Source organism: Pipra filicauda, unplaced genomic scaffold, assembly GCF_003945595.2.
Source record: "Pipra filicauda isolate LSUMZ 115617 unplaced genomic scaffold, ASM394559v2 scaffold51_size4534324_pilon, whole genome shotgun sequence".
Lineage (NCBI taxonomy): Eukaryota > Metazoa > Chordata > Aves > Passeriformes > Pipridae > Pipra > Pipra filicauda.
Window position 1 is genome coordinate 146816 of NW_024104665.1, and position 12447 is coordinate 159262.

The 12447-nt window shown below is 46.1% G+C and overlaps 1 protein-coding gene across 1 annotated transcript; it reads right to left on the bottom strand.

The window, feature by feature from the left end:
• Positions 1-487: 487 nt before the first annotated feature.
• On the bottom strand, positions 488-11860 carry SERTAD4 (SERTA domain containing 4). The gene is made up of 4 exons (XM_027714495.2): positions 11782-11860; positions 11281-11461; positions 10738-10853; positions 488-7834 (listed from the first exon to the last, which is right to left on the bottom strand). The coding sequence occupies exons 2-4, from the start codon at positions 11444-11446 to the stop codon at positions 7079-7081; spliced, it is 1038 nt and encodes a 345-aa protein (XP_027570296.1). The 5' UTR covers positions 11447-11461; positions 11782-11860; the 3' UTR covers positions 488-7078.
• Positions 11861-12447: the final 587 nt, after the last annotated feature.

Consider the following 12447-nt stretch of genomic DNA (forward strand, 5'->3'; position numbering starts at 1 on the left):
ACCAGCTGCCTGAGAGGCTCAGAAGACCACTGAGAATGGGGACCAACTCATTAGCTGAATGCCTTATTTATAATGGTCACCAGTGAAATACCTCAAAAGCTGACATTACACTGTCATCTTTAAGCCTCAGAATTAGCAAATGGGCACTTTCAATGGGTAATAAGTTGATACAATGAAAGTCCTTGTCTCAGCCTGCATGCAGAATATGGAAAGTGATCTGACAGTAGCTTATGCTCTACTCATATTTTAAGATTTTCTTCGTGACTGTGATGACTATACAGGTTATTTTGAAGTTGGAACAATTCTTCAATGAAGGATTGTATTAACACTATGCACCTTACTTCTCAATGCAAACACAAAATGAGATTTGTCATTATGCTAGTTAGTCTGCTGATAAACAAGAAACCAATCTGCTACACAGAGGAAGAGATCGAAGAAAGAAAAATACATATCCAACCTACACAGGTAAAATATAGGCTGCTCAAGGTTTAAAAATTACTCAAACTTTATTTTTAAGGCAATAATAATTACAATATTAAAAGAAATGAGGAAAATACAGGGAGCTTTGGCCATAATTGTTGAGACTCACAGAAGATAAGTTTGAGGAAAACAACATTGAAAGTTAGAGCGTTACATTAAACTTAAAGGCTAGCAACACCTAGATTTATGTGCACTGTCTGATGGTTTGTAAGACAAAGGAGAACTGCATTTTGAGTCAAAACTACATTACTTTATTCAAAGGAATAAATGGCCCCATGGCAGTCATATGGCTGGTTCATGGGGCCTACTCATAGACCAAAGTACAGAGGATTTCACCCTGAAAGAGCAATGGATGGGCAGGAAAAAAAAAATTACATGGGTTTTTAGGGTTGATGAAGGAATAGAGCACAGATTTTACACATACACCAAGAGACAGAAACTATTTTGGAATAAGAGAATAAAACTGGATTGAAAACAACCTGCTTCTCAACCTGAACTCCCACTCTCAGAGGTTTTTCCTAACTAAAGGGTTAAATACAGAGCAGCCAGTCCCACACAGTATGGGGTGGAAGAGAGGGACTGTCATTTGAAACTTGTTCTGATTAAGAAAATGAAGCGAGGGAAAAAGACTAAACCAACAATAACCAAAGGTGTAGGTGGTTGGCTTATAGGACCAGGCCCAACTTCTCCAAAAATCAGTGGCACGCCATTATCTCATGCCAGCCAAGGGTCCCATTGCCCATCACTCAGCTGCAAAAATTCTCTGAAATAGTAGCCAGAAAACTGTTAGAGAGCATTGACCCCAGTCACAGTTCACAAGTAAAAATGCTGTATTAGGAATATAAGGCAGTGAGGGGATGGTAGAAGGGATGTTGCGGGGTCCCTCTGAGCTTGCTGGAGACTTGTACACACCAGTATCTCATGGAGGAAACACAACAACCAACTGTTGCCACTCCATCATCCTCCTCTACAATGGCCAGAGCCTTTAGTTGTTTCAGGAGCAGACAGAGACCACCATAAAGAAAGATGCATCTGGTGGGGTATTCCACAGGGGAAGTACCACTACAAGAGGTAGCAGTAAATGGACTGACCTTGAGCAGACAGACCATTTATCTCCTTTCTGCAATCCCAGTATGACAGATTAGATGCTCTCTCCAGTAAACTGGAGAATGATGCTGTATTAATCGAGAAGAATTACTAGCCATGGAAGCTAAGTTACTTTTCAAATTCAGTACATCCCTGCTTTGGGGGTTCTGTTGGTGTTTGGGTTTTTCTGCTCATCTTGCATACTTCTGAGTGTACACAGACTACCCTTTATGGCTTCTCCTCACACTTCTTGCATTCCTCAAAGGGGTAACTTGAGCACAGAGATTAAAAGAAGTTAACACACTTGCCTACCTGGATCTGGTGAAAAAGCTTTGCATATCTTGCAGTCTGCACCACTTCTGCGAAGCCAAGAAACCAAAACCTCACTTTCCCCAAGGTGCCCTCTGTTCCTTGCTCTGACTTAAAGACTAGGGAGAGCAACAACAAGCCAACGACAGCCCCAAAGGCAACAGCTTTCACATGATTACTCCCCTGGAGTTTAATCTAACCTTCTACACCTGACCCAAGACCTCTTGGAAAGCTTCTGACCAGTAGTAGTAAATTTGGTCTTCACTTTATGCTCTCTGTGTAGAGCCTAGAGAGTGAAGGTCTCACCCTAACACTCCTTAGCCCTGGGCTGGTTCATATTCAGCCCCTCAGTGTGGACCTGGCTGGCCGGGCACACCTTGTATTAGCAGCCTTAAACTGAGCAGGATTAACTGCTGGGAAGGCACTCGGCACCTGGCCACGGCTGTGTTTACATTACAGAAAATGGACCTCACAGAGACAGTTTGCAAACACCACAAGACGAACTTTTGTAAACTCCCTTGGTTTAGTCATCTTTCCCCATCTGTCAGAGAAGTTTAAGTGAGATTGAAAAAACACAGGAAATTACTGTGTATTCCAAGTAGTCATGACTGAGCGGCTTGGCTGTTACATGGGATGCCTTGTGGAAGATTCGCATCTCCTAACATTTCCAGCAGGATCCTTTGCAACGCTTTCCTGGCTACGATCGTTTAGCAGGCTCTGCACACCCTGCCAGGAAAAGCCTCTGGGGTGCTTTGTGCAGCTGTGGAAAAACTCATACCAGTACTGAGAAGCCCAAATGGTGACCTCCAGAAAGCAAGGGCAGCCCCTTTCTTCGAGGTTACAAAGCAAGGGATGGACAATGAAAAGGTCAGGTCCCTCTGGGAGGCTTCTGCACCAGGGTTATATTCACTGAATAAAACACCAGATGAAATCCTATACCCCACAGCAGTTTAAACCTTTCTCTGATGTGACTGACTGGCTTTTTTTTTTGTGATAAAACTCAAGAAACTTCTTTTATCAAGGTTCCTGGCATGAGTAAGCAGCAATTGCATTTGCTATACCTCTTACTACACCTTTAGCTTAAGAAGGCAATGAAAGGACACAAGTCAAATCCAGGCTAGAAATCACCTTCACATCTCTACTTCAGCCACAGCCCTCTAATCACCAGATCACTACCACAGCAGCTGGAAAAGCCATTTGGGTAGTGGGGGTGTCACAACTGGCATGAGCCTCCAGAGGGGCCATGAAGCAGCTGAGATACACTGCACCCTGGTTAGTTTGTTTAAATTTTAGCTCATGCGGTGGCTCTGAACCAACTCCCTGCTACTCCTGCACAAACCCAAAAGGAGGTGACATCCACCAAACCACCCTGGCAGTGTGTCATGGTCAACAGTGAAAGGACAGATGGTAGATGAGGGATGCAAAAGGAGGATGGAGAGTGCACAGAAAGACGAAATGTGAAAAACGTCTCTACCACAATTTTGCTTTGGGGTGTAACACCTTCAGGACTGAAAGAAGCACTTCATTTCTGCGGCTCAGCCTGTGTCTGTTTTCTCTCTGGAACCAGCTGCTATGCTGGCACTGCACATCGGTGCCAGCTGAGGCTGTCTGAGCGCTGGGGATGCTTAAGTAACCATGTTAAGCTGTTTCAACAGATTAGCTAATACAGTAAAAATAGTAAAATTTTACCAAAAACAGTGAGTACGTATGAAGCACAATGATATTATGCCACGTGCTTTGAAAAAGGAACACAGTTTTTTCAACTCAAATGAACTGTGCGTTTTCAAGAGAAATGTATTACCTGGCTTCTGAAGATAACACTTCTGTTCCTAGCAACAGTAATATAGATGTGACAACAGAAACATCTTTTTCTGTTGCTGTTTGCCATGTGCTGAAAGGCAAACACTTTATAGTCTTACACTCTAGAACCAGAGTGTCATGATAGAGAGTAAAGCAATCTCCCTAAAAAGAAGCTTTCTGTCCAGTTCTTCGTGGCAGGTAGGCCAGGATCAAGTTCAGGAACATTCATTTAGCAGCTATGTGTGGGACATTCAGATGAAAGACACTAGTGTAATCTTGTAAAAGACCTATTTCTTGAAAATTTGTGATACTAGCAAAATGTCCTTAGTACTGGAGTGTGCAGTGGGGAAAAGGCCTATCAGTTTTACAGTCTTCACATGTCATAAACCAACCCAAATTTAAACCAGGAAATCCATTCAGCCTAGCCCAGGCTGGAAATCCTATCAAGGTCTATTGCATTTCTGGCAATTGGACAAGGGTCTTCCCAACTCCCTTTTCTAACATGAAATACCTATGTCTCCTCTGAGGCAAACAAGGCAACTCACTGGACTCCTGAGTCCAACACATATACCATCAGTATTTGCTATTATTTTGTGAGGTAGGGTCCAGACAAAGACCACTTATCCACAGGCCAACCTTCATCAGATGACATTTCATCCCTTACAGACCCTTATGACAATAAGACTGTCCAGAGCTGTGACAGGTTAATTTCTACATGTCCCTGGAACTAAAGAAGCCATTAGAGAGGCCAGAGTAGACAGAGTTCTGCTGATCCATCACTGTAGCTTGTGCAAATTCAACTGAGAAGCCTCTGCGACAGGTTATGTGTGCAGGCTTGTTCTTGAAGACCAAGGAGCCCCTTAGGGTCAGAAAGCTTTCAGCCCCCCCAAAAGTGTTAGGTGATTTGTGGTTTGGGCAGCATTTAGCCGGGTGTTTTCCTTGGCTGAACGTGCAAGTCTGCAGAGAATCTGTTGCTTCTCAGTGCACCTTCAGACTGTCCTAAAGGCTCCTGAAACCCCAAGAAGGCTGAGCTCCCTCATGGGCCCAGCTTGAGGGGCACAGTCAACTGCCATGTAACCTCTTCAGCAGTGAGCAGTTTGATTAAATGGCATTTTCTTTGGTGAGGGAGGGGAACACGGGGGAAAGGATCCAGTAGCCATTGGAGATGTAAAATTAAAATGAATTTTGGTCATTTTAATAAATATATATCAAGGAAATTTCACTTTACTACAACAACACATTAGTATACAAGCATCTAATATTTAAGCTTAAAACATCAAGCGTTTATCAAATATTGGAAAAGAGCAGACATTACTAAACTATCTGGGTATAACACAAGAAAAATCAGTTTTTTTAAAAAATTGGTCCTTGTGGACAAATGTCTAAATTATGATCCTACTCATACACTGTATGAATGAGATCTATATTTAATATTATTATTATTAATAAAAAAGCTTCTGTCTTGGAGAAATCAGGTGGGACTTGTACTTCCTTTATTTGTTACTCTTCACAATGATAACCCTTACAAACTTATCAGTTTAAACTCACCTGACTTCATAAAGGTTATCACTGATTGACATCCTGCTCTCTTTTGTGGTCACTTCAGGTGCAGCGGGGGGGCTTTTTTCCAGTGACCACTGGTCCTTCTGACAAAAGACCATCCAGTTTGCAAATGTGGCTGGGGGGTGCACACGCTACCCAAAATAACCGTGGCTCCAAAGGATTCAGGCTGAACCCATGAAACCCAGAGCAGGAGGTCTCAGAAACAGAGACCTGGCTGACTCCAGTGCCAAGCCTGGGGGAGCTCAGGGCAGTGTCCCCCCAGCGATCCTCATGCCCTGTGCTGAGCTGGCTGTTCCCCCAGCACAGAGGTGGTTTCCACCCTTTGGACAAGAAGCAAGAGAGCATGTTGCTTCAGTGCACGATGCTACGGGAACAGCCAGCTATTTATGAGTCAGCTGTGGCTTGGATGTGGCTATTTTGCTGAGCGCATCCTGCCAGTTGTTATAGGGACTGTGGGAACTAATTAATTTGGTGGATCTAAGACTCACTCTCAGTCCAACCACGAATAATGTCTTCTGGGCATTTTAAACAGCACACTTTTGCAAACCATCTACCTAGGGATGAATAAATGTTGTACTCAGCCTCTGAAATCTCAGCTCATTTCTCCAAAATTTTCTTTTTTAAAATTAAATCCCTTACATTCATTCAGATAAAACCGTGTTTAACGTCACATTATTAATTAACATTGTGCTTCTTGCCTTCTTTTCTTGTCTTTTTTTAAATCAACAGCAAAAGTCATAGAAAACTCCCGCATGCTTTTGCAATCTAAAAGAGAGAAATTATGCAAAACAGAATAAAGTATAAAACATGCCACTGGTTCATGAACTTCATTATACGAAGAAGGAAAAAAAAAAGAGCCCAGCAACAGACAGTTGCCATAGAAACACTCAAGCATCGAATGCTTGTTTACAAGAGACATCTCTCTATTGTTTCTCAAATCCCTTCCTAAGGATAGCAAATCAAAAAGCAATTGAGCATCAAAAAGGAAGAACAGAGATGTTTGAATAGGAAGTTGAACTCAGTACTTCAAAGGTTAAAGGTTTCTAATAATATTGATCCACCCTGTGGGTTTTTTTTTTAATCTCTGTTTAGGTTAAATCCCTGCTGTATCACTGATTCATACTTAATTTTCACGCTGGCAAAAATTAAGACAAAACGTAAGGCACCAAAAAAAAATCTGCCCTGTATAACAAGCCTCATTAGTTATTACAGCCGAGGTGAAAACACGCAAGTACTTGAGCTGCATGTCTCATTCTTATTAAGATCCCATAAACAGGTTATTTCTTTATGCTATGTCCTATTTTGTCAGTTGAACAAGACGCTGAATCCAGGAGTTCAAGAGTATCAGTACAAAACATAAGGATGGTCTAATCCTAGTCCATGAAGACAGTCCTTTGTCAGAAGGAACACCGAGTTACAAGGAGCACATCATCCTTGCTGGTAGCATCAATTTGTTTACCAGACTTCTAATTCCTTGGTAAACATAATGGAGGTTCTTCTTAATTAATGGCAGACTTCTTGGGGGCGGGGATATATAAAACGATATGTTTTCCCCATCTGGCTGATTGGCATTTTCAGTAATGAAAGCTACACCATAGCTACACCAGTCTCAGCAGTAACGCAACTGCCTCCTTTATGAAGTCACCATATTTATAAATAGCCCGCTGATGCAGATCACAGAGTGTCTTTACGCAATCTGCTCTCCAGTCATTTAGAACTACATGCCATGTTTGTGGCATGATTGTACCATTTGTAGAAAACTATAAAAAATCCATTCAAAATAAAAATTTGATAGAGAAAGAACGTGCTGTGCATGCTTCAACAGAGCAAGAAAGATGCCTCATATTTTGCTTCCTTTGTTGCAGCACATTTTATTACTTGGTAAAGATTCCTTTTTCCTTAAGGATTTTTTCCAAGATTCACTTACGTTGCTCTTGTCATTACATCCAGTCTCAAAATAGTCATAAAATTTGCCTCTACATTCGACAGCATGGGTGCCTCTTACAGGTTCACAGTTTAGAGCAACGCTCCCTTGCTCAGGTTCATTACCTCCTTTCTCATCATTAAATTTTGCTTTTTCCTGATTACTGTGAGACCTGCCAGTAGTGATGAATATTTCATTAGCAGGTATCTGGTCATCACTTCTGTAAGAAGGTGCACTGCCAACGTCATAATCCACCTGCTGGGAACAGCTTGGCAAAGAAATGGGGGGGGAAGAGGAGGAAGAGGAGGAGGAGGAAGAGGAGGAAGTATTTTCTGTACCAGCATTAACAGAGTAGGGTAGATTTAAATAGTGACTGCCACATTCTTGATAGAAGCAGCACATGTGGAGCTTCTCATACTCCTCCTTTGCCATCCGAAGACGTTTTCTGTACGGACAGTCCTGAGGCACAAACCACTCTTGTGGTGAGGTGCCACTGAAGGAGCAGGCGGAGAAGCACCAATTGTTCTGCATGATGATCTCTCCATGAATTCTCTTCATTAGATTGTTGATGAGGACGGATCTCCGCAGGTAGACTTCAGGATCGTCAATGAATTTCAGCTTTTCCAAAGACATGTAAAGAATATGGGCCCGCTCCTCAAACACGGAGATTGTCTGAAAATGCAAAAGATACAAGATACAGAACTGAAGGCAACTGGTTTTGTTCTAGGCAAGGAGAAAGACAATGAAGCAAAGTATTCCCTCTGTGTCACTACTTTACTGTTCTCTTTCTGAGGCACCTAGGGCTGGCTTTTCATTTTGCACACCCATGTGCCTGGGAACCTGCTTTTTCTTGGCCACAGCGTTCACCCAGGCTTAGGAGGTAAGTAGCTGAGTGTTACACCACAAAGGCAATTGCAGGGCATGAATCCAGGGTGGGAAAGCGAAATCCAGATGCACACATTTGGTTCTTCAATTACATCTGGGGTTAGAACATAATATTGTTGCGCAGTTTCGCTCCAGTAATGGCTGGGGGATTTTTGTTGCAAATGGACCCAATTCCATCATCCCCTGTGGGGCTTCTACACAGCTCTGAAGCCAAGTGAGGGTCCCTCCTGCAGCGTCAAGGTTTGCAAGACGCAGCCAGCAGCCATTGCCTCATGCAGCAAGTGTTGGAGCATTTCATCCACTGCCAGTGGAAGAGGCCCTCCAGCGAGGAGGTCTCCATTTGCCAGGCTCTCTTACACTGCTCTTGTGTACAAAAGTGCATGCAGGGAGGGAGGCAGGGAGAAACCCATCTCAAAGCATCACAGCATCTGGAGAGCAGCTGTTGGCCTGCGTACTACACCCTGCGCTCTGTGGGACCGGTGGGAACACAGATAGGCAGGGACAAGGTCAGGAAACGAAGAGAGGATAGGAATTTGCAGAAATCCTGGCTCGACGCCCACAGATTTGTTCTCCCTTCCATGGTCCTTCCAGGACTCCCTTTCTCAGCACTGGCAGCATAAGCAGGTTACTGCCCCCAGGAGGCCCCGGATTCTGCATTGTAATCGCTACCCTGGGAATCAAAATAAGAGAGGGGGCAACGCATGCTACTGTAAGCAGTATTAACTAATTTTCATTTTTAGTAAGAATTTGGTTTGCGTAGGAGGAGAAGCAGCATAGCACAAAGAGAGACTGCTCTAAATCCCCCCCATCTGTGGCTTGATCATTCTTCCCTTTCCCACATGGTTACAGCATTTTTGCAGAGTGGAAGTCGTAGCTATGAGGACTAAAAGAGCTTAAAGCACAGCTGCTTTTCACATCCATTCAGCTCTCCTCAGCCCTCTAGCTCTTTCCACAGCCCGGTCATGTCTGCGAGGCTTAGAAGCAGCACAGTGCCTCACAAAAACAAAAATTGCCCATAATTTCTTGCAAGTTCACAGCTGAAGCTCTTTGCTAGAGAGAGTAATTTTCTATAATAAATGACTCATTTTAAAGTATATTAAGCCTATAGGTTAATTTGGGTCCTTTATACCTGCTGCAGCAACAGTCTGCGAAGCCATAAAAGCCTGGAGCAAACCAGTAAGCCTTGAACTGGGATTCTCCTGGAGATACATCCTGGAGGGACACCAGTAGGTACAAGTTGTCAAAGGCTTTCTACTACACATTTGCCAGCAGCCCTCTGGAAAGTGATTCTGGGCCCTACCATCATAACCTCTATGGGACAAGTAATCTCAGCACATAACTCTTTACTGGGCAGCGAAGGTATAAGCACGTAAGAAATTCAAGGAAACCTGGTGGGCATCCTCCCTCTGCCAGAGCCTAGTGCTGCAAAGCAAAAAATGTATTTGGGCCAAACAGAAGAAATTGGTGACACAGGGTTTCTGAGGTGATACACCTCTGTAACAGCACAAAACCGTGGTTGGGCCTAGTTTACCAGTACCCCTACAATTATTTTTTACTGCTGTTTGAAAGGGCTAAGAAACTATTCCTCCTCCTCTTTGCAAGGAAATTAATCATCGAAACAAAAATCCAACAATCTAGTAAAAAAGAACAAAACTGTCTGAAATTGGAGAGTGACGAGACATGTGAAACATGCTCACTAACCAGAGCACATTTTTCAACACCCTTGGTGCTGTTTATTCAGTGCTCTGGCAGCAGACTGGATACTTTCTGAAATTAACAGTGGGGCAGTTTTTCACTTTCCCAGTCCAGGTACCACTTGCAGACAACTCCTACTTGTAGCCTTGAGGTACTCTAAGGTCCTTGGAAAGTGAACTCAGCACTACTGCTCACTTCTGCTCTGCAGAAATCCCTCCTCTATCACCAATAGAACATGGGTAGCGGTGGTCCGCCATGGGCCAGGTACAATCCAACAAAGTCAGGGTGGTGTCTCAAGGCAGGAGCTATCCCCAAGCACTTCATCCCAGTTCCAAGCAGGACTGAGCCCTTAATGAAGAGGAGCATAAAATCTCTCACAAAAAAAGTTAGATTTAAATTTGTGTATTTGTTAGCCTGGGAAACATTTGTTCTAATCCCTCCCTTGAAAACTTTCATTAAAAAAAATATTCTTTCATCTACTAATCTGGTTTTTTTGAGTTATTAGTTTTTTAATAAACAGGATTAAACACTGAAGGAACTTGTACTTGCTTTCCAAGTCACTCTGCTTTTCCAGAAGACCTGTAACCCGTGTGGGGTACATGGAACCTCTTACTATTTTCTCCCCTGGAAAAAAAGTTTTGAATGAGTGGGGAATCTTTTACTTATGTTCTTCCCTTCTGCTGTTCAAATGCTGTTACAGAGCTGTTTCTGAAAGCATGACATAAACTAGCTAAGAACAAAATAGTCTGAAAAAAAGTTATTCTCAGCATTTCTATTTACAGTTGTTATTAACGAAGAAACGCCTTTGCTTCTTAAGCAATTCGATGACAATACAACAATAAATGTGAAGAAGTGGCAACTATTTGTTTCTGAGCAAGCAGCTGGATCATTCTCCTAATTTCAGCAGAGTATTTCAGGCTTCTGGAAATGGGTCAATTGAGTGTTACTAAGCATCTGAAACTCGGAGTAAAAATAATGACTATTAGAAGACATACTTTATGTGTACAGCTGCTGAGTGGTGGATGAAAATCCTCTTCTTCCACATATTTCCTTTTAAAGTATGTGATCTTGGATGTTGTTACAGGATTTGAAATTCCCCTGTAATGTGATCCTGTGGGTAATAAATCAGATATGACAAATGACATGCGGTTTGCCGGAGGTTCTCCAAACAAAATACTTTTCATTTCCCTTCGCGCTACAGGAGAACTCCGCCGCATATTTTCGCATCTATTCGCAGCGATCAGAAATAAACCCTCGCCTAACTAACACATCGCCCGCCAGCCGCCCGGGGACCGATGTGACGGGCAGCGGGGGGAGCCGGGGCCGCCGCAGGGCGCTCGGCTGCCGGAGAACTTTCCACCTCCATCGCTCCGAGGATGCCGGTGCGACGGCGCCCGGCAGCCCCCGCGCACCTGCGGCCCCGCTCGCCCGCGGGAGACCTCCCGCCCTCCGCCCGCCGCCGCCGCGCCTCCCTCCGCCGGCAGACCTTCGTGCCCCCGGTGGCCGCCGCGTTCCCCCCGCGGCGGAGCGGTGCCTACCTGCGGCTGGGGGCCCGGGGGCCGCCGGGGCCGGGGCCGGGGGGGCGGCGGGGCCGGGGCGGCCGCAGCAGGGCGGCTCCCAGAGGGCGCGGTAGGCGGCGAGGTCGGCGGCTCCCTCGGCGGCGATGGGGCGGCCCAGCCGCTGCATGGGCAGCACCAGGGTCATCGCGGGCGCCGGCACCTGGAAGCGAAGCAGCGCGGTGACCGCCCGCCGCCCCGCCACCTGCCCCCCGCCCCGCGGCGTCCCGCCCCCCGCGCCCCCCGGCAGCCAGACCTCTGCGCACACGTATATTAAAAACATACGCATGCCGATATCGCATAGACGCACGTTTTCTTTTCCCCCTTCTTGCGGCAGAAAAATGAGCGGAGCCCTCTGTCACAAAGGGCGCGGGGTCCCCCGCACCGGGAGTTGGTGCGCGCTCCCCCCGCACCGCCCCCGGCCGCGCTCCCGCTGCCCCCGCCGCCCCGGCCCCGGCCCCGGCCCCGGCGGCGCTCACACACCGGCACGGATCCGCTCACTGGCTTCCCATTTCCTCCCGGCGGTGCTGGCACGGCGCGTTCGGCACCGGAGGGGGTGCGAGTCTGCCTGTCTGGGTGCGTGTGTGTGCGGTGCGTGTGTGTGTGTGTGCGGTGGGGTGTGCGTGTGTGCCTGTGTGTGTGTGAGAGAGAGCGCCCAGCAGTCCGGGATCGCGTTCCTTTCTTCTTTCTTCCCTCCCAAACGACACAGACAGCGGAGACTTAGGTAGTTGTTTCCACTAGCCCCGATCGGACTGAACTGGATCTGCCTCCAGTCAAAACACTGCGAGACTAAGACAGAAAATTGGCTCCGGTTTCACGCCGTGAGTTGCGGTCCCACCGGAGCCAAGCACAACATCGGCGGAGCGGGCGGAATATTAAGCAGGAGCGGGGACTCCGGGGCCAGCTCCGGGCTGCGAGCTGCCTCCTGCCGCGCCAGCGGGCGGGAGGGGAGGGGAGAAGGGGGGGAAGGCGGCAAACTTTCTGCGAGGGGCGAGGGATGAGTTCATCATAGTCACCTACTTCTTGGCAGAGGAGCGCGGAACAATGCGCCCAGACACAGCCCGACTCCTCCCTCCCCTTCCTCCTCCTCTCTCTAAGAAAGCGGAATGTAGTTTCTCCTCGGCGCAACCCTCCCGGAGGAAGACGAGG

Coding starts and splice junctions, on each gene's coding strand:
- SERTAD4 (XM_027714495.2), bottom strand. CDS start 11,446: ATGACCCTGGTGCTGCCCATGCAGCGGCTGGGCCGCCCCATCGCCGCC. Junction 10,854..11,280: donor CCCCGGGCCCCCAGCCGCAG/GTAGGCACCGCT, acceptor TATTACCCACAG/GATCACATTACAGGGGAATT. Junction 7,835..10,737: donor TCAGCAGCTGTACACATAAA/GTATGTCTTCTA, acceptor TTGCATTTTCAG/ACAATCTCCGTGTTTGAGGA.